Source organism: Macaca mulatta, chromosome 5 (genome assembly GCF_049350105.2).
Source record: "Macaca mulatta isolate MMU2019108-1 chromosome 5, T2T-MMU8v2.0, whole genome shotgun sequence".
NCBI classification, from domain to species: domain Eukaryota; kingdom Metazoa; phylum Chordata; class Mammalia; order Primates; family Cercopithecidae; genus Macaca; species Macaca mulatta.
In genome coordinates this window covers 98080650-98103754 of record NC_133410.1, presented here as the reverse complement: position 1 = coordinate 98103754, position 23105 = coordinate 98080650, and the positions used below count along the sequence as shown (strand labels likewise).

The following is a 23105-nucleotide window of genomic DNA, read 5'->3' as shown; positions in this document are numbered from 1 at the left end:
TTGCTACAATATAAACATAAAAGTTTAAACATAAAATCTTCATTATATAAAAATATTCAGCTAAATTCATTTAGTAAAAAATTTATCTGCCAAGTTTACGGAAATGTGAAATTTTGGTGATAGGTATATGGAAGTTTGTTGTGATAGTGTCTCTACTTCTGTATATGTTTGAAAAAAATCATAATAAATATTTTTTTAAAGCAAAGCATCATTTAAGTGAAAATGGTTTTCAATCTTCCAAAAACACAATGAACTGGAAAATTGATCCAAATGTTTCTTTGTTATATAAAGACTATATTAAAATCCTGCAAAGTAAAAGAAAGCAGGCTATATTTGGGGAATAATAAATAATTCAGCATTGCCAGGACATTAAGTAGGTATGTAGGGGTGAGGAGAAAATCCTGAAAAAATGTGGAAATAAATCTAGATAATGAAAGTGAGAGGTCCAGAGATCTAAGTTCAGTCAAATCCAAGTTATGTCAGATATGATTGAAATCTGACAGAATATTGCAGGAAGGAATTGAGTACACCTGCTCCATCTAAGATTAGATTTAAAGAAATACAACCATGTGTTTTATACAGAGCTGTATCTAAATAAAGTGCCTCCAAAGTCTTTAACAGTGATAACTGAGGACCCAGTACTATAAGGTGATTCAATGATGAAAAACAGGTATTGCACCCAGCCTCTTGGATCTATAGTGTAACTGAAATTAGAGTTCAACAAAGGGAAGTAGAAGAGACACATGGATGCCCGTAAAAGCAAAGACTTTCCTCGAGGGAGAACAGGATTTGCGCATGAACACCATAGCATGGTCAGATTTTCATATATTTATTTTGACAGGATTTATTCTAGTCGTTCATTCACTATTCAAAAAGATCATAAAATGAATTTTACTGTCTTGTTTTTTTAAATAGTTTCTAGCTGTTGTCTTTAGTCTGCTTGGGCTGCCATAACAAAATACCACCGACTGGGTGTCTTAAACAACAGAAATTTATCTTCTGATGGTTCTAGAAGCTGTAAGTTCAAGGTCAAGGTGCTAGAAGTGTCTGTTTCTGTTGAGGCCTCTCACATTGGCATGCAGATGGCTACCTTCTCACTGTATCTGCTCGTGCCCCTTCCTCTGTGTGCACACTCCTGATGTCTCTCCCTCTTCTTACAAGGACATTAGTCCTATTGGATTAGGGTCCCACCCTTATGACTCTTTTAACCTTATTTACCTCCTTAAAGGCCCTGTCTCCAAATATGGTCACATTGGGGATTAGGACTTCCAAATGTGAATTCTGAGGGTACATAAGTCAGTCCATACTAGCTTTCGAGCATTAAAGGTCCTCCATTTAAAAGTTGTAATTGGGGCCGGGCGCAGTGGCTCACGCCTGTAATCGCAGCACTCTGGGAAGCCAAGGCGGGCAGATCACTTGAGGCCAGGAGTTTGAGAACAGCCTGGCCAATATGATGAAACCCCATCTCTACTAAAAATACAAAAATTAGCCAGCATGGTGGCACATGCCTGTAGTCCCAGCTACTCAGGAGGCTGAGGCAGGAGAATCGCTTAAACCTGGGAGGTCGAGGTTGCAGTGAGCTGAGATCGCACCACTGCACTCCAGCCTGGATGACGGAGCAAGACTCTGTCTGAAAAAAAATAAAAATGAAAAAAAAAGTTATAATTGGACATATATGCCAAAAGCTAGGTTAATGGGTACAAAAACATAGTTTGCAAAAGACCTAGTATTTGGTAGGACAACACGATGATTAGAGTCAAAAATAAATTAATTGTACATTAAAAATATCTAAAAGAGTGTAACTGAGCCGGGCACGGTGGCTCAAGCCTGTAATCCCAGCACTTTGGGAGGCTGAGACGGGCGGATCACAAGGTCAGGAGATCGAGACCATCCTGGCTAACACAGTGAAACCCCGTCTCTACTAAAAAATACAAAAAACTAGCCGGGCGAGGTGGCGGGCGCCTGTGGTCCCAGCTACTCCGGAGGCTGAGGCAGGAGAATGGCGTAAACCCGGGAGGCGGAGCTTGCAGTGAGCTGAGATCCGGCCACTGCACTCCAGCCTGGGCGACAGAGCCAGACTCAGTCTCAAAAAAAAATAAAAATAAAAATAAAAATAAAAAAATTAAAAAAATTAAAAAATAAAAAAATTAAAAAAAAGAGTGTAACTGGATTGTTTGTAACACAAAGAATAAATGCCTGATGGAATCGATACCCCATTTACCTTGATGTAATTATTATGCATTGCATGCCTGTATCAAAATATCTCATGTACCCCAGAAGTATATACACCTACTGTGCACACACAAAAATTAAACATAAATAAAAAACAAACAGAAAAAAAGGCTAGGAAAAAGTATGAAGAGTGATAAGAAGATAGAATTTAAATAGTAAAATAAATAATTTTTGAGTTTTAGAATTAGATCAAATTCATCCAGCCACCCACAGAAGGCACTGCTCTGAGTGCGTGGAGGGGAGAGATTGAAGAGCATGTGCATGAGTATACATGCTTGCATTTAGTCCTTATCAGCTGCTCCTCCTGTCTTCAATTACTTTGTACTTAGAAAGTCTCTTATAAATGTGCATAAATCTTTTATATAATTTTACTAAATATGTATTTTCACATTAAATTTGGAGAAAATATACTAAAATATAGAGTGTTAAAAATTACCAAAGAGAGTATAACTTTAAAAAGATTATGATAGTATTTAATTCATAATTTTGCCTCTGTTATACCCTGTCTAAAGATATGAATTTAGATTTCAGAATAAATATTTAATGTTATCTTTCATTTTGGGATATGGTTGAGCCAATAGTAAAATATGATATGTATTTTTTACTCTTTAGAATTCATTTATTTCACAATACAGTTTTAGGTGTTTAGGGAAGTAAATTAACTCATTCATACCACGAAGCAGGAGAGTAAAGTCTCATTTATTTGTTCCTTACCAAGCCATGGTGCTGTGCTGATGGTTTTATTTGTTCCATGATATTGTTTCTTTTTTTTTTTTTAACTCAGTTTGCTAATTTACTTTTGTGAAAACCTATTATGGGAATGCTTAAGATATTAATACTTAAAACTGTTTCATGAACATCAAATGAATTAAATTCTATAATTACAACATTCATATCTACTTCTACAACTATGTCATGAAAGATGTCTGTACTTGGAAGTAACAAATCCAGATTTCAGTTAAAATGCTTTGTATTCCATAGTTTTTATTAACTTATATGATTTCTACTAAGATTATCTATTAATAATTCAGTGAGATTGAAATACACATTGCTATACTACTAAAATGGAAGATATAATTCCTTTTTAGATTTTGCTCCATACACTATATTAATTTATAAATTTGAAATATATATATATATTTAAATGTCTACTGTGAATAATAGGAAATTTCTGTATAAACTTGCACTGTTCTCCCTGTTTGAATACAAATTACTTTTGGTAAAATACAAAAGCTGTCTATTGGTAGAAACAGCTCTTGCCAATTTGCCTCTAGGAATTATTTCTCTTTCAATGTGATTTATTTGGCACCAAGCAGTCCCAGGAGTAGCACTCTGCTCAGATTTTGATCAGAGATGCAAACTGGAATTTCTGGGCACTCTTTGGATTTCCTAGGTATGATATGATGTAGTTAGAGTATCATTAAATGACCATTTGATCTTTTAAAATAAAATTAAGCTTTTTTCTCAATTCAAGGGGACTTATCAACAAAGAAAATATTCCTTCTGGGTTCAACCACCTTGATGATTGTATTTTGAATACTCAGGAAGTCGAAAAAGTACACGAAAATACTTCTGGTTGTGTTGGAGAAAGGAGCAAACCTAAACGTCAGAAATCCAGTACTAAACTTTCTGAGCTCCATGACAATCAAGATGGTCTTGTGGTAAGTGAATATGTCTATAAAATTTTACTTGTTAGGAAATACTACATCTCTTTGCTTTGCTTTGTAAAAAAATTAAAAGTAATTTCAGTCTTCAGTTTTATAACATTATAGAATATGAGTTCTGGAAGAGACCTTAGAGCTACTAAGTATATATATATTTGTATTTCTTTTTAATAAGTACAAAAATTAAGGCTGAGAAATATTACATTCTACAGAGGAACAAGAGACACCACACAAACTCTGATTTCCATTTTTTTTTTCTCATTTTTTTCAAGCATTTCTAAATTTTGTTTTTGAAATAAAATTGCCCATAAAGCATTTTTTCTTCTTTTTCCCCATTCTATTTGTTCTTGTCTAAATGAATATGTTTTATAAATTAATGAATGAACTTAAAGCAAGGTGAAATGCACAGTGAAAGAGGATCAGCTATCTTCGTGTTCAGATATCTCTTCATGTTCAGAAATTTCATTTCAAATCTATACTCTTTTAAAGTACTTTCTTCCAAGTTAATCAGAAACAAAAAGAAACTAATCCCTACGTAGTTGCCTCAGACCTGAATCTTGGATCATTAATTCAATACATAGTATACGTTTTTACAAGTGGTTTAATCAATGGCTAAATATTTGTTCAGTGTAACTATTAACATTCATCATCCTTCTTCCTTTATGCGTTAGTTTCTCTGAAAAATAAGCAACAAAGTCTGTCCCTTTAGTTAAAAAAAATGACAAAGCCAAAAACCTGGAGATAAATGTTATAATGTGACAGGAACTGGAATCCCTAATGAAAACAGACAATATCCTCTCCTACTGTTTGGTGTGCACATCCTCTGAAGTACTTTGTCTCTGACCAGTTTTTAGCTCCATGCTGTGCTTTTCATACATTCAATAAAATTCACGGGCCACCTATTTTCTCATTGTCAATTTCTGCATGTGCTCGGAGAAGATTTCTAATTTTTCCATAAGTAAAATATACATAAATGCAAATCTAGGATTTTTTCCCCCATAATGTCTCAATGCATGGTTTCTGGAAGTAAACTGATGAGCTAGAATGGACAGAAGTAATCATCTACCTCAGACTTATGTCTGGTACAGTTCTCAAAATAAAGAATTTAAAGTTTGGAATCATGACACACTTTTTTAACCCTGATAATTTCATTTCTGTTGTTAAAAGTAAATATTTAAATAAAATACATGGTATTAACGTCATTAGCTCTCTATTTGGCCCATGATTTGCTTATCTGCCAAAGAGATATCTGGTGACTGGAAGTCTGAGACTTGGCTTTATCGTGTGAAAAGAAGCTATGAAGCAGGCTTCTCAGTTTGAATCCCTTTTTACGTTCATTTAACCCATTAATTTTTTCTACCAGGAATAGTGTCATAAGTTAGTTAGATGGTAATAGTTAATAGAAGTGGAAAAGTACATATACTCCTTAGAATATATGTTTACTGATAAAACTATGGACATGGTCTGTGCTGAAAAACATTGGGATGGAAGATCCTAATTCCATTTGGGGTTTTTTATGTGAAAGAACTTGCCCCTACCTCAGTTGCCAGTTTCCGCATTCCAGGATTGTGCCTCTCACATGTGAGCTCAGTGGACCGTGTCTTTGTTGCAATGAATAACTTAAAACCCTGCCAGTACAACTTAGAAGAAAAACTTCCTCATCTCTAAAGTGAGGGTGTTCTCAAAGATGTTTTCCAATTCTTATATTCCATGAATTTAAACATCTAATCTTCTCAAGTAACCACAAAGCAAAGAGCCAGGGAATACAACAGACTAGTGTTAAGACTACATCCTGAAAGTTAAGTTGTGTATCTTCACTTCCCCCTTATTTTTAACCTTCTAATTCTACTTTCCCCAACTTTCCTCCAAAATCTTTCCCTAGCCCATTTTAAGTTCTTTACATTCTGACCAAACATTTGTTTCTATTGCTTAAAAAAATTATACATAATTATATGTCTTCTATGTGGCAGGAAATAGTTTAGATCCTGTGGATACAGTAATGAGAAAAACAGGTAACAATTCCTGCCTTCCTGGAGCTTACATTCTAGTCAGGGAAACAGACAATGACCAAGATAAATAAGTAAAGAATAAAGTATATTAGGTAGTGATAACAACTAGAAAGAAAAAATATCTAGGGAATGGGGACAGGAACTGTGAGGGGGCAAGGGATGCAGTTTTAAATGGAATAACCAGAGGAGACCTCTCCAAGAATTTGACACTTGAGTATAAAGAACTAGAGGAAGCAAGGAAGCAAGCCTTACTGATGGAATGACAGGTGCAAGGGCTTTGAGACAATTGTTTTCTGGAATATTCAAGGAACCACAGAGATACCATTACGGTTGGAAAAGAGTGAGCAAAATGAAAGAGGTAATGGAAAGGCAGGGCACATTAAATAGGTAGGTCCTTATAGATCATTGTAAGGACCCCTCCTTTATTCTGGGTGAGATGAGAAGCCATTGAGTTCTCAGTAGAACAGTGACCTGGCTTACTTAAATTTGTTAATGTTTTGTTGAAAATAGACAGTAAGCAGGCAAGGGCAGAAGCAGAGAGACCAGTTAGGAGTCATTACAGTCATCTGGGTTTGAGATGATGATAGTTTGAAATGAGGTGATACAAGAGCCAGCTATATGGACTCACGGGCTATACCCTGCACTGGTCTAGGGAGCACTGTTCCCATCAACTAAAACATGAATTGTTCCCCCTGGGAGTTGTACACTGCAGTGGTCATGAGGTGGGGTAAGAAAATGAATGTATTTTGAAGATAGAATTGACAAAATCACCTGACAGATTCAATGTGGGGTATGAAAGCAAAAGAGGAGTCAAAGATGATTCCAAGATTTTTGGCCTGAGCAGCTGGGAGACTGGTGTTGCCAATTTACTGAGATGAGGTAGATAGAAGTTTTGGGAGTCATATCCTAAGTTCAGTTTCTGACATGGAAAGACTGAGCTGCCCATTAGACATCTAAGAGGAGAGATACTAGAGAGGCAACTGGGCTTCTGGGCCTAGAGTTTCGGGAGAATGTCCTCCTTAGAGATACAAATGTGGGAGTCATGAGCATTATAAATGACATTTAAAGCCAATACACTGGCTGAGATAACCAAGGGAGTGAATTTGAATAGAAAAGGCCTTCTCACAAGGCCTTGAGGCAGAGAATGGGGAGATGAGAAGCCAGCAGAAGAAACTTAAGAAGCAGCAGCCAGAAAACTAGAAGAAAAATGAGGTAAGTTTGGTATCTTAGAAGCCAAGTAAGCAAGGGTCTCAAAGAGGAAGGAGAATCAGATGATAGGTCAAGTAGAAGACTGCGAGTTTGACCATTGAAATTAGCAAAATGTAGCTCCCTGGTGATCTTAGTAAGAACAGTGTTGGTAGGAAGATGGCAGCAAGAGCCATTTTCAGGAGAAGATGGTAGGAGAGTAACTGAAGACAGTGAGTGAATGGCTTCACAGTGATCTTGCTGGCCCACAGCACAGCCAAAGAGGAGAATATGGTGTAGACCTGGAAAAGCATCTTAAAGATGTGGTGTCTTTACAGTGAGAACTATCTGGCTCCTTTCTCCCTCTGTCCTTTTGCCTCTTGAGGATATCATGATCAGCAGAGACTGAGAAACTACAGATAATTCAGAGCTCAGCAATCGGGGCAGTGAGGTATCAGTCTGGGCATCAGACTGCACTGCCTTACCTCAAATTATTGCCACAATTTCAACCTTTCCCTTTCCTTAAACCCCAAGCTCATACCTGTGCCCTTCCTTCTCTCCCAGAAGAAAACCTTATCTCCTCTTTTACTTTGAAGAGCTGAAATAACCAGCTTCTGTTTCAACTTCCCTCACTTCACTTCCAGATTTCTCTAGCTCTCTGCCTATTTTATTTTCTTTCCTGCTCAAATGACAAAGTAAGTTTCCTAAATTCTAAGACTAACCTCTAAGGTGAAAAATATCTTTGAAAATTCTATTTTTTACATCCATCTCCCAGCCTACCTCACACAGGCATAAAAAAATATTTACACATATACACTTCCTCTCTATTGGCTCATCTCCATTGGCTTAGGAAAAAAAAAAGTCTATCTCCAAACTTCCGCTCTAGGGCAGAGTTTAATACTTTGACTCAAAAATCACAACACATTCATGCATTTTATCCAATAACTCTCCTTCTGCTACTCTGTTCTAGGTGCATAATCCTTTTTTGGTTGTTTGTTTGTTTGTTTGAGATGGAGTTTCACTCTTATTGCCCACTGGAGTGCAATGACGCGATCTCAGCTCGCTGCAACCTCCCCCTCCTGGGTTCAAGCGATTCTCCTGCCTCAACCTCCCGAGTAGCTGGGTTTGCAGGTGCACACTACTACGCCCAGCTAATATTTGTATTTTAGTAGAGATGGGGTTTCACCATGTTGGCCAGGCTGGTCCCAAACTCCTGACCTCAATTGATCTGCCCGCCTCGGCTTCCCAAAGTGCTGGGATTACAGGCATGAGCCACCACACCCAGCCACTAGGTGTATAATCTTAAATATTGAAAAAACCATATGTATTAATTTGCTCACTGCAAGGCTATTTATAATCATGGAGTATTAGAAGCAATTTAAATGTTCAAAAGTAGAAGAGCAGACGAGTAACATTTATATGTCAACTCAATAAAATATTCTGCAATGATTCAAAATTATAGTTATGAAGATTATATAATAAAATAGAAAATATTTGACAAGTTATATTTTAAGTGCTTTGCATACATTCTCAATTTTAATCCTCCCAATAATCCATAGGTAGATATTGTTATTCCCATTCTAATCATGAGGAAAATTAGGCACAGGAGATTAAACAACTAGGTCACACATAAGTGGTGGAGCTGGGATATCACTGTACTGCCCTTCAATATAAAAATAGGTTATGAAGCATTACCTACAGTGCATGCACATATATGTATGACATATTCATTCCTAGGAAAAAAGGCTAAAAGGATATATAGCTAAAAGTGATTGTATGATTGCATTATGGTGGTGGCAGTAGTATTAGAGGTAATTGTTTCTCTTCTCTCCACATATGTTCTGTGTGATTATATGAATTCTATAATATTACATTTAATATATAAAAAATACAAACAAAGTCTATAGGTCTCTTATTTATGAACAACTTCCTTTTAGTTTCAGGTGTACGTGAAATCTCAGTCAAGGTTCAAGAAAGGAGAATAGGTCTTATAATCATACCTGAATTTCAGTTCCAGCTATCTCACTTCATAGCTATGGCAAGTAAAGCACGTTACTTAGCCTTTTACTTCATCTGTAAAATAGCAGCTTTTTGTGAGATTGTGTTTTTTTTTTTTTGTGAGATTTAAATGCAACTAAATGTGCTAAAGAAGAGGTAAAACTGAACACGGTAAATATGTTTCTGCTCCCTCTGCTCTGATGGCCAATCTCTTTTCTTCATTTTACCATCACACATTTTGAACAGTCTGTACTTGTTAGTTTCAGTTCTTCTGTTTTTTTTAAGAGGCAGAGTCTCACTCTGTCATCTAGCCTGGAGTGCAGTGGCATGATCAAAGCTCACTGCAACACCCAACTCCTGGGCTTAGGGGATCCTCCTGCCCCAGCCTCCCAAGTAGCCAGGACCATAGGCATGCGCCACCACACCCAGCTAATTTTTAAAATGTTTTTTAGAGACAGAGTTTCACTATGTTGCCCAGGCTGGTCTCAAACTTCTGGCCTCAAGTGATCCTCCCACCTCAGCCTCCCAAAGTGCTAGGATTACAGGAGTGAGGTGCCACGCCCAGACCCCATTCTTCTTTTCATATTTATACATCAATCCCTATAGTCTAGATTCCACTCCCAACCCCAATCCGAACCCCAATCCCAATCCGAACCCCAACCCCGTTCTCTACAGATTTTTTCTTCATGTCTCTACTGGTCTTTTGTGCTATCACTGGTCCCTGTGCTATGACTTCATCTAGTTCTTGGCCTCCTCAAGGCCTTGGGGTGTTTGATACTTTGTGGCTCTTTGTCTGAACCCTTTCTCACTGGGTCTCAATGATGGTTGACCTCTCCTTGTCCTCATACCACAATGACTGTTTTCTTCTTTGCTGTATCCTTCCCTGGCTAAGCTCTCATAAATCATGCTTGGATTTAAATGTTACCTAGATTTTTGTCTCATATCTCTTTTCTATCTGAACTTTCAGAGCTTCTCCAGTTCCATGGTTTCAGTTGTCACCTCTCTACAAATGACTTACAAATTAACATTTGATGGATTCTGTCTGCAGTTCACCCTAGAGAATACTTTAAAGTCAACATGTTGAAACCAAACTCATCATCTTCTCCTCAATCTCTTTTTCGTTCAAGAGTCCCATCTGATTCAATCACATCATCGTCTCCTTAGTCATTTTCCAAGTCCTTTCCTTTTCCTCACCTCCATCCTTCTTTCAGCATTTCAATCATTTGTCAAATTTAGTTGATTCTGCTTTTTAAAAAGATATTATGTGCATCTCCTTTCCCTTTTTTGTATTGCCATTACATAGCTGAGGCTCTTATTATAACTAATTTGGAATATTGAAACAGCCAGCCAACATGTCTCCAAGCCTCTACTCACTTTCCTCTCCAGAACATGTCTGCTGCTACAAAACAATTATCTACATAACGCAGCAATTTTCAACCATTGTTTTCAGTGTAACACAACTCAGCAAGAACTCCTGTCAAAAACTACATGATCGTGATTTTCTGGGTGGTAATAATAATGTAAAAAAGTCCAACAATGTGAACCACTGACTTAAAATTATTTATTCCTTCAATCACACAACAGCTAACTATATGACAAGCACTATTTTCAACACTAAGGACACAATGTGATCGAAACAGACACACACTCTACCTTCCTGAAGTTTACAGTCTCATAAAATGAGATAGATAGGAAAGAAATATCTAGTCAGATGGCAGTACATGCTGTGGAGAGAAATAAGGCAGGGTAAAGAGTATGGAAAGTGGTAAGAGGTAAAGGATCGACATCCTAGAGGACATTCATGTCAGGCCTCACTGAAAATGATGCTTGTGCAGAGACCTGAAGGAGTTGAGGCAATGAGCCATCAGGATATCTGGGGAGAGAAAATCTAGGCAGAGGGAGCAGCATGCTGAGCCTTTGAGGACAGGGAAGAGGTGGCCATGGTTAGAACATAGTTGAGAGGAGCATTGTAGGAGATGAGATCAAAGATGTAGCAGAGGTCCTGATCACCTAAGGCTTCATAACCATTTTTAGGACTTTAGCAGTTACCTTAAGTAGGATGAGGAGCCACAGAAGATTGAGAGGGGAAGGAAGCCATTTTGTGGCATACTTTATAAAAGGATCACTATGGCAACTGTGTTAAGTATAGCGTATGGGGTGATGAGAAATGGATAAGGACTAAAGTAAAATAATTGACATAATCTAGTAAAGAATTCAAGTAGGCAGTTAGATATATTAATCTGGAGGTCAAGGGAGAGATGAAATAAATAATTTTGGAAGTCTTTGGCACACAGTTGGTTTTTAAACCCTTGAGAGTGGATAAGCTGACACCAAAGGACCGAGTACAAAGGGTAAAAATAAAGGTTCCAAGGACTAAGCCCTGAGACATACCAACATTTAGGGGGTAAGCAGATGAGAAGGGAGCACCACAAGGGACTAAGAAGGAGCTGCTGCCAATCTCCAGTGCAACATGAAGGCAAGAGCCTCATTAGATTTAGGTCCAGAGAAAATCAGAAGAAAGAAATTGGAATAGGGAGTGAGTGATAATTTCACATATATCTAGCTAACCCACAGCTACCTTGATGGGAGCTCTATCGGTGGGAAGAGGCAGGAAGAGCCTGATTAAGTGGGTTCAAGAAAGCCTAAGAGGAAATGAGTTGGATACTACAAGTATGGAAAGTCTTTGAACACGTTTTGCCTTACAGGGGGGAAGAAAAACGAGGTAGCAGTTGGAGAGAATACAAGCTGAAGACAGTTTTTAGAAGGCAGTGATGTTACAGAATATTTGTATAAGACAAGCCCATGGAGAGGCGGAGATGACGATGCAAGAGAGATCCATTGCAGGAGCAATGTTCTTGATGGGGGATAGGGGATGGGACCTGATGGACAAGTGGAGTGGTGTGATCATAGATCACTTTGATCTAAAGACCATCTCATCAAGAACTCCAACAACTTTCCCCCACTGCCTCCTTTGCATAACACCAAAGGCCTATCTTTGTGTTCTAACCACAGCCCACATTTCATCTATGAAAAGTGAATACTCTTCTAACTTGTATCAGCCTCTTCATGTTTATGCACACATCTAGGATTCCTTTCCACTTTGTACTATTGAGTAAGGAAAGAAGGCTATACATATTCAGTAGAAGCCGTACTTCGAGTATCCGTGCAACCATCTGGATTTTTACTTTCAGTAAGTATAGTATTCTATACTTACATGAGATATTCAACACTTTTGTTATAAAATGGGCTTTCTGTTAGGTGATTTTGCCCAATTGTAAGCTAATTTAAGTGTTCTGACCATGTTTAGGCTAGGCTAAGGTATGCCATTCAGTAGGTTAGGTGTACTAAAAGCATTTTTGGCTTATGATATTTTCTAATTACCATGGGTTTATTGGGATATAACCTCCATGGTAAGTTGAAGAGCGTCTCTACCTGGTGAAGCATTGTATTGGCTGATCTGGAAGCCACACATATCACTTCTCACATCCCATTGGAGAGCAGTCAGTCACATGGTTGTACCTGATCACAAGAGAGACTGGGAAATGTATTGTTGCTGGGCATCTACTTTATGACGGTGGAAGAAGCGTAGCATGGGTTTCGGTGGACAACTGGTAAACTCTTCATAGGCATCCTTTATGATACCAGTAGTTCTTTTTTAATATGGATGAGCTTATAAAATTTTAAGCAATAAAACATAAAATGTACAAAAGGGTACAAAAAGGAATTCAAATATGCCATTAATCCTTTCTTAACGAGACTATCAAATATTCTCCTTCTCTTAGAGCTCAAGGTTAGAATAATGAACCTGTTTTGACTAACAGCATTCCTGTAGCCTTCAGATTGAGCTGTTTGTATATTGAGAGAGGCATTTTTGTGTGTGTCCTCTATTAAAGCTTTGTCAGCATTTTACAGTTTTAGAAGATGAATTTGTTTTTGTTCCAAGTGTTTTTAAGTGCTTCAGTCAGTGGTCAAACAGGTTTTGAGCCTAGCTTTCAACACCAACACAGAGAGGGAGAAAGAAAAATAATCGAAAATAAATTCCACAGTCTAAAATGAACTTTTATCAAGGCTTTTGCTCTTTTAGACTTGAGGTTATCTTTATAATTAAGGAGAATGGTTTTTAAAATTTAGTTCCTCTGACACCCCAAAATTATCAAAATAAATTATGCCACAGTGATTCTGTGTTTTGAAAGTCATTTGATAGGACTTCTATGAGTCAGAATTTTATGGATTATAAACTAGGCTTTATCTGGTTGAAAAAAATCGCAACACAAGAAGCAACTTTATTAAATTAGACCTAAAGTCACAATCTGTTCTTTCCTGCTTTTTAAAAATTACCTATTACCTTTAAAAGATCCCAAATTTAGAAGAGGAATTAAAAGTTAATGTAATAAAACACTTCCACAATATTCTATTACTTCAACATCTAATCAATAAAAACATTAATGGACTACTCTTTTACCACACCTGGTAGAGATATGTTTGGGACATAAAACAGTTTAAAACTTTCAAAAGACAATGACTCAATATTTTCTTGTAAGACAAGTATTATTAGCACCTGGAGCACATCTGAAGGTCTACTTCTCAAAAGCATTCTGCATTTCAGCATTATTTTGACCTGTACATTACACTTTTCCCTTCCCTCATCTTAGTGAAGTAGAGAGATTACTGATCTATTTCTTTATCTTAATCATTCCTCCCTAACCCCAAAACAAAGAATACAAATTAGAATCTACAAAATGTATTGTGCCCATGGAAATACATAGTTTTGTAACTGTACTCATAGATGTTTACTACCCTTGTTAGTTTGATTCTGAAAAGAAAAAAAAAAAAATGCTTTCCCGGTTGTAACATTCTTCAGATTTTCCATTTCCAAAAGGTATAGGTGCATCCCAGCTACCTTAGAAAAGGAACACTGTGTACCTGCATGCTGTTTTAGTGAAACCAGACAATGAATATTCAGCAGGCTCAAATGTGTACAGAAATAACATGACAATTAGAATTACTAAAAAGCCTTAGAGAAGAATATTGAACAATGTTGGAAATCAGCCTTTGTGAATTACATCTACAAAACCTCAAGTCGTTGGAGAGTTCTTAAACTTACGGATAAAACATGTAAAAAGTGGTAGGGATGGAGTTGAAGAAGTTAATACTTGTTTTAACCTGGAGGTCAGCTAAGCTTTCTCACATCTCACAACTGCTTTTTGCAAAGCTGTCTATTGTGTGACCTAACTGACTTTATTCTGTAGTTCCTAACGCCTGTTTCAGTTATATTTTGGTTCCTCTGTTTAGGAAAAAAAAAAAAAAAAGCCATCTTCTAACCTTCTAACATCTTCTAACTGAAATATCTCTAAATTTATATAATGCTATTATGTTTTATTTTCTGTTCACTCTTATTCTTTCTGAATATTTCTTTTTTATTTTATTTTTTTCTTTTAAGCTATCTCCTACAGGAAGGATCTGAATATTTCTTAGCCTTGATCTGAAAATGATTAGTTCTTTGGAAATAGTCATTTACATGTAATTATGAATGTATCATTTCATTGGCGCTGCTGTGAAATGAACTGAAGATAGAGGATTGTGCTTTCCTTTGGAATTCATGTTTCAGAGCTTTAGGAAAACCTAATACTATTGCACTAGATCTTACACTAAAGATTCTGATAATCTATTGAAGATTACCAATGGGAACAAAGATTCTTTGTCATAGATACATCCCTCTTCATCAGGAAAGTCACATTCAGGTAATAAGAGCAATTATTCTTGATTTAATGGGAGCCATTTTATAAAGGCCTCTTCTAACTCAAACTTTAGAGGTATGAATAAAGTTGAAGTTGTAATTTTTAATTTCTCGGATCCATTCTAAAATTATCTAAGTGTGTAAATTGATGCTCAGTATTCTAGTATTCTAATGGCAGACACAAACACTGTATTTCCTGTTCTTCGGACAGTGTCTTGACTGTGAACAAAGAACAGTAAAATATTTTCCTTGGAGACATTATAACAAACATCTTGGAGATATTATAACAAATAACAATAAAATGTTTTTCTTGGTTCAGAAACAATAACATCAACAATTCATTAATTATATTAACAGCATTCATTAAACGTACCAGGCATTATTCTATTTTTTTTTTTTTTTTTTGAGACGGAGTCTCTCTGTTGCTAGTCTGGAGTGCGGTGGCGCAATCTCGGCTCACTGCAACCTCTGCCTCCCAGGTTCAAGCAGTTCTCCTGCCTCAGCCTCCCAAGTAGCTGGGACTGCAGGCACGTGCCACCACACCCAGCAAATTTTTGTATTTTTAGTAGAGATGGGGTTTCACTATGTTGGTCAGGATGGTCTCGATCTCTTGACCTCGTGATCTGCCCGCCTCAGCCTCCCAAAGTGCTGGGATTACAGGTGTGAGTCACCGCGCCCATCATTATTCTAGTACTTTATATATCACTTTATTTAATCCTCATGACCACCCTATGTTAACTATTGTTGCCATCTTCATTTTCCAGATGAGGAAATTAAGGCTGAAGTAGGGTCATACAATTGGCAAATGGCGGAACTGGAATTCTAACCCAAGTATTCTGATTCAGAGTCACCGTCATAACTATTATGTTATGATATCTCTCTTTGTTTCTATTCTTTAATGGAGCCCAGGGTGTCAAACTGAGAATTCCAGGCAGATTGGCCAAACCAACATAAATGGAAAATAATTCAGCTATCTACCAAGCCAAAGATTCGTTTTCTATTCTAATTATGTGTTTATTTTGTGGAGATCGTTGTAAATGCCAACTTCATGGGATTATTGTGAACCTTAATTAGATTTACTTAGTAAAGGGTTTTATTATAATGGAATGTTATTGATATGTAGATGAACATATGTTACTTTCATATATGTATAATTTACTTTGATGACACAGGATGAGTGGATTATGCTTAATATCCTTTTAATGCAGATATAAATCTGAGTTAACAAAATTCAGGTCCAAATTTCCAAGGCAGCTTTGTTTTTGAGTTTGCTGAATTCAGATATTCTCTTGTTTGCTTATGTGTAATCTCCCTTCAAGGAAATGGCTTACTTATTCTGTTCCAGTCACCTGAATGATATTTAGAAAGCATTGGCCATATTCACAGAGGCAGTCAAAAAAATCTTACATATATGCCTCCTGGTAATCAGTAACCCTACCTGGTCAGCTGAAAATGCATACTATTCAAATTAGGTTTTCTGTCTTTTTCCATCCTGGCTAATATAAAGATTAACATTAAATATTGTAGAAAGGTTCTTAAATTTTCATTTCTGTTTATAGATATTTTACAGCTTATGTATAAGCTACATGTTACTCTAGATAATATTATCAGTATACACTAAGTATGTATATGTGTGTGTGCATATATGTAGTATGTATATATACATATATGTGTATACTCCACCTTCGATTTTATCAATATACACTGAATATATATAAATATGTATATGCATATGTATATATACATTCTTAAACATATATATATATAGAGAGAGAGAGAGAGAGAGAGAAAATGTTACATCAGTTTCTGAGGAGATTCGAGGTCAGATTCCTCAATTCTAAGTCTGACCCACCCTGATTCTCTAACAATCTGGGTTTTGCTATTTAGCTGTCCAATGTGGATAATACCTAAGAGAAACATTATAGGGCACAATGGCCATTTCTGTGATGCTGTCACATATCTTTGTTAAAAGGATGATAAAGTTCAATAGACAATCTATGAAAGTAGGATATAATAAACTGTCATAATTTTACTAGTTTAAACAAAGATAAAAATATGAAGACTAGAATTGGTTTATATATACATATTATGTGATTTTTCTATTTTAAAGAAAGGAGGGTCTGCATTGCATATTTCTTACCATTCCTGTTGGACAACCAATAATGGTTCTGTTACAGAATATGGAAAGTCTCAATTCCACTCGATCTCATGAGAGAACCGGACCTGATGGTTTTGAACGGATGTCCGATGAAAGGTAATTTTAGAATTATCTCCTAATATTCTTTCCAAGGGCAGGAAAAGGTTATTTTCATGTAATGCAATGTGAATTATAAGAACTAAAAAGAATGGATTTAAAGGACTATATATTTACCAGCAATATTTTATAGCAAGGAAAATGCTTAGAATAGAAAATCTATCACAGTGCTATTGAAGGCAAATAACTATAGTCATGTTTATTTGTGTTTCCAGTTTGCTTTGTTTTGATTAATTTTTCGTTTTGTGTTTTGTTTTTGAATTTTGTAAGTATTAGGCTTAGAGCTACTCAACATACTCTTAAAATAAAATTATAATATCAATGGATGAAAAACATTGTTATAAAACAAGTAGATATTTTATGATTTTGTTGTTGTTGCTGTTGTTTATAGGAAAGGAGGTGAAAAAGATGGTGGACACACTCAGCATTTCGAGGTGAGTAACTAACAAGCAAGAGTAAGACTGTGATGGGGCTGTTCATACACTCTTCAGTGTCCCTCTGAAATATTAGTCTGTCAGTAAGGGACAATGAGCTAAGTAATATGACTGTGATTGATTAGAAAGGCAAATACCAAACTTAAAGATTCCTTGAGAAATCATAAGAACTCCATTATTTTCCTTTGTGAATTATTTTGTTTTGCTTATGACGATAAACTTTAATAGCACAAGAATTTCTCTTTAGATTTTCTATAAAGTAAAACAAAACAAAAAGTCAAAGCTCCTGGTTTTATTTTCCACAATTTGATGCATTTTTTAAGTGATTGAAATATGTAGGTAGTGAGTCTTAGTCACAAGGATTAGGTCATGAATCTTCAAATTAACATAAATTCACTTTGAGTTACTTAATCCAATTTGTTTGCTGAGTTTTGTCTCTCATTTTAAATAGACATTGGAGGAAAAAGTCTCTCACCTCCCTTATGTCATCTGTATCTTCAAGTTTCATTTACTTCCCTGGCCTCCCACTTGTCCTCCAGGCATCACCATGCTGACCCAAGTATTTGGTTTCCCTTTCTCCCAACTCCAGCTCCCATTCAGTGTGCCGAGCATCATTTTTATTTCATGTATGTGTATGCAATCTACTACCTCCAGATACTTCCAACTCCACCTTCAATCTTATCAGTTTTGCTTTTCAAGAAGTAAAGTTTTTCTTAACCCACTCTTAAATTCTGACTGTCGATATAAAGAGAACATTCCCTCTTAACCCAATAATTCTTAATCTCTGTTGGGCACTGACCAAATTCACTGATGGATTTAATCAACAACATATATTAAATCCCACTAGGTACAGGTACTGCGCTAGGAGCTGGGATTTAAAGACAGCCACAGTCTATTCCCCCATGGAGTTTTACAGCTTAAAAATCAGAAAGCTACAGACCCTCTTAGAAAATTGTATTATCATTAAAAAATGTGCATAAAATTCCTAGAAATTAATCCCCACTGCCTGAACACACGCTAATGCTCATATCTACTGTATTCAACTCTTGTCATATATATACTTCTTCACTAGATAATTTAGCCAGATAATAGGAGGGGAATGCTTCCTCTTTCTGACCCCACAGCTTCTGAGCCACTGTTTTCATCTATTTCCAACTCATTTATGCTTCCTTCCTTGGGACCCAGGCAACAAGCTGACATTCTTTTCTTATCTCTAGGCATCTTTTTAAAGATCATGTTTCCCCCATGTTAGTGTCATGTTGTGTTTTGTTTTTTATGGTTTTATCCTTTCACTGCCATCTTCCTCCACTCACAGCAAGCACCTACTCATCTCCCATCTAACATGATTTTAAAGAAAATCGCTTTGCCAGTCTCCTGGAGAGGCTGGTTCTTTCCTTTTGTGCCTGTTATCTTTTATGAGATAAAAGGGAATAAAAGTAACTTTTGTGGATGGACTTCATAGCATTAACTCATAAATTCCAAGTAGCACACAAACTAAATGGCAAACTAAACTGAACTCAGTCTGCCTTGGTCTTTGGTGGACAGCTCCCAGGGCAGTGGATGAATCATGGGGAAACAATCTCACATCCTTCTTCCATGTGCCAAGTCCTCTTCTTATGTGTGTTATCCATGTGCAGCCACCAATCAGTGCCCAGTGCCACTGCTGGCACTGCTTAGGCATTCACTAATAATAATCATTGTCATCATGATGGTTTTGGTTAGGAGATAAAATTAGGTGGTGAACTAAAATCTAGACTAAGCTCTCCATGTCACCTTTCTATCACAGCTGCACCAAAGGAGAAAAATAAGACATCACTCCACAAGATTGGGATGATTTCTACTTGTGAAAGCATGTGCTGCTTTCACTGAGGGAAATTTATTTTGTTATTATCCATGAAAGACAGTGAAAAGAACTGTTTTCCATTTTGTAGGGGTTTTTCCTTTGTTTCAGTGTGCTGTTATTTACTACTTTTTAATATATGTAGTACTTCCTAAAACTTACACCACCCAATATTTAATCTGGTTTTCCAGTAAAAACATCAATAACCTTTCATTTTCAGTGATGAAAAATAAGTCTATACTTTGGTTACTCCTCCTAGAGTTCTGTTTAACCAGTATTTATTTTGTTTCAGGTCTCATTGCATAAGATTGAGATGTCAGATTTTACATGTCCACTACTGAATATATATTGTAATATTTCTAATTTTCTTTGCCATTAAGATAGACTTCGTCCTTATTAGTATTGTGATTTAAAATTCTCCTTGTAAAATCTCGGATTCATATAAGATAACATAGCAAATGACAGCTCTTGTGGAAAGGTGATTTTTTGGGGGGGACTACTGTTTCCATTAGAATGGGGAACACTTGTTTTCAGCCTCAGAAATGCTCTTTAGAGACAGGCAGAGAGAGGCTTCTCTTAGATCTGCCGCTCGAAGGCAAATGAAGTTACAACTGTGACCCCAGTTCTTAAATAATCAGTTTGCAGCCTTAAATGTGTTTTGTTTGAAGGTATGTGTTGAAAGTGAACATGGGCTTATCCCTTTATTTCATATCTTTTTAATTGATTTTAATTATGCAACTAATCTCAGAAGTTCTCCTGAGATCTCAGATGGGCATTGATCAATAATAGTTACCCATTTCTATTTCATAAGAGTTCCTTATGTGGTTTGGATTAAAATTTGTTTAGTGACACACTGCCAATGAGAAAAAAAGTCAGGTGTCACTTTGAAATGTCCAAAATTAAAGTACAATTTCTTCAGGTAGGTTCAGAAAGGCTGATATTTTAATAAAATATCTTATCTGGGCAATATGAAATGAGATAACATGAGGAAGAGCCTAGCACACTGCTCCCTGGGCATGCAAAATCTACAGTCTTTGTTCTTCTGTGTAGTTTTAAACTCTTTTAACAAACTACAAGTATCCAGAAGAGAGGTAATCCTTAAAACTAGCATTTTCTAGATTCTAAAAGATATCCCTGAAATTACCGATTTTCAGAGTTCTGTTTCCAAGGGAGTTTATACTTTACGCTTCAATTTAATCCCTGTTTTCTATGATGAAAATATTTTATTCTTCTCTATAAAATCCAGAATATTAAAACTAAAACCTTACAATGAATCTCTGTTGAGAAGTCAAAACAAGTAAGAATTATTAACTACATGTGAGGGAATTACATTATCTGGGAGAGATCATTTTATGTCAGAATTACAAGGTCAGTGAAGTGTTAAGTTCTTTCAAAATATTTTTACATTCTTTATGCTTTCTAAGCCTACTGCTTAAGAGAGCTTAGAAGCATACCTTTGATAACAAACACGACATTCATAATTTTAAAAAAAGACTAGTTCCATGTTTCTTATCCTGCTTCAAAACAAAAAAAAAGGAAAAGAAAAAGAGAGAAGGAGAGAAGACAAGGCTTTTCAATCAAGACTGAGAATTAATATTAGTTATCACAAGATCTTAAGTGCAGGCTCTTATTTGCCCTGAAAAAGTGAATTTCTGAAAAGTATTTATGAAATGGATGACTGTTATTTTGACTTCACTGTTTTCATGGAAGCTTTAGGACTTTGTTTTAATATTATAACCAGAAAAATTAACAAGCTCTATTTACTTCACATTCGCTTCCAAATCAATCCAATAGCCAAAGCCTAATGAAGCTTTGGAGTTCACGTGGATTTTGAAAATTTATGTCCACTTTTCCTTTCTTGTCAGGCCAAACAAAAATGTTTGTGGTTCTGTGTAGTTCTGTTAATACTGTCGTTTCTTCCTATGCAAACTGCATTATATGGCATATTTTCTGATATTGTCATTCCTGGCTCTGTTAAACTATTAGGCCACTTAACTATATCCTGTGCAGGGCAATAGAAGGAATAAAACAAAAATTCGCCAACTATTTGAAGCCAGAGAAAGAGCAGGATCACATAAAGTCTGAGGACAGAAAAAGGTAGGTCCAGCTGGACAGGGACAAGTCTTGGCAAAGATTAGACTGATAGCTTCATAATTAATGGCTCCTTGACCTGAATGTGAAATGTTACCTGAGGCCCCAGGAGAGATGAGCTCTCTTCATATTTGCCCCCTAGCATCCTACGTTTCTTTTATAACACACATGATACTTGGCACTTGTATGTTCATTGTCTGTCTCTTGCACTAAATCCCTTATCTTGCTTGCTACTAAATTCCAGTGCCAAGGACATAGCATGTGTTCAGTAAACACTTGCCAAATGTATGAATGAATGAATGGGAAAGGAAGGTAGGGTATAAATGGAAATAACATTGTTTATAGTTCCTATAGGCTGTTTTATACACACTTTTCATTTTAATCCTCACAAACCTTACAAAGTCTTGTTCCTGTATTTGAGGAAAAGAAAAAAAGCTAAAGTTCAAAGACGTTTACTCACTGAAAGTCTTGCAGCTAGTAAAGCTCGTGTCTAAACGTGAGTCTCTGCCTCTAAAACCATCCTAATATGCCATACTATGTTGTCTCACCTAAAAGCCAAACACTCAATTTGTTTCAATACACAAATATTTGGTGTGTTTTCATATAGTGCAGCATTTTTGACGATGTTTAGCATATGACATCACAGTACAAGGATCTTGGAGTTGAAAATTGTGAAATTGATTTACTTACTTCGTGATTTAACAGAAGATATTAGACATGTAAACAACAAAAGTGGAAACCAAAAATATTTTTATATTTGAGAATGCCTTTGACATTTTAACCTTAATGATCTAGTAGGAGAAATAGATAATATTTGCAATACTATATGAAGAGCCCTGTTAGAGAGGGTGGTGCACCTGGGCAAGATGCTTCACCCAGACTATGCTAACATTTGAAGGCAGGACGGTTTTTATGCTAGTGTTTACGGAGCCTGAAGAACTTCACCATGGGCCATAGGACATAGGACAGGCTCCCTGACACCCACATGCACAAAAAGCCATCAGCAGTCTGCAACCCCAGGCAAGACAACCCTGTCACATCATAGACCAGCAGGGCCAAAAGTTGGGACTTGGGCAAGTAAGAAAAGCAACCTCAGGGATTGATGGGAGCACAGCAGGACAGGGCCAGTCTGTACGTGCGTTTCCACATGCGGTTGGAGTGTGCTGTGCTTAGGGTGTCCAGGGCTATGCCAGCTGGTGTAGGTTTGTGTAGGAGGGATCTCTCCACTGCTGTACCACAAATCAGCCAGGAAGTATAGAAGCTCATGTAAGTTGACATAGGTCTATGATGTGAATTACCTAATGCCTCATTATATATGACACATCCTCACCCTCTGTATACAATGGCTCTGGCCATCCTTTCCTGGATTCCAGAAACAGTGACCTCTGTACTATTCCTGAAACACAGAAAAACTGACCGTGCCCCAGAGCCTTTGCACTTGGCTTCTTTCTTCCTGGAATGCTCTTTCCACAAATGGCCCACTTTCTCACCTCCTGTCACTTTATCACAGAGACCATCCCTGACCACTCAATGTAAAACAGAGGCCTCCACCGCTACCACCAACATCCCTCTTACTTTATTTTTCTTTTATTTGTTATATTCCTTCATTTTTCTCCAGAACCCTAACAGTTTTTGGTTAACTGTCTTCTCTGTAAGACTCA

At 36.6% G+C, this 23105-nt stretch overlaps 1 protein-coding gene across 17 annotated transcripts in view; it reads left to right on the top strand.

Moving 5' to 3' along the window:
* The window catches only part of FAM13A (family with sequence similarity 13 member A), a 376873-nt gene that overhangs the window by 318978 nt on the left and 34790 nt on the right, over positions 1-23105 (top strand). For all 17 annotated transcript variants that reach the window (XM_078002003.1, XM_078002004.1, XM_078002001.1 and 14 more), the window contains 3 exons: positions 3707-3893; positions 17003-17079; positions 17471-17513. In XM_078002003.1, coding sequence (XP_077858129.1) covers positions 3707-3893; positions 17003-17079; positions 17471-17513 — 307 coding nt within the window. The remainder of the gene's footprint in view (positions 1-3706; positions 3894-17002; positions 17080-17470; positions 17514-23105) is intronic.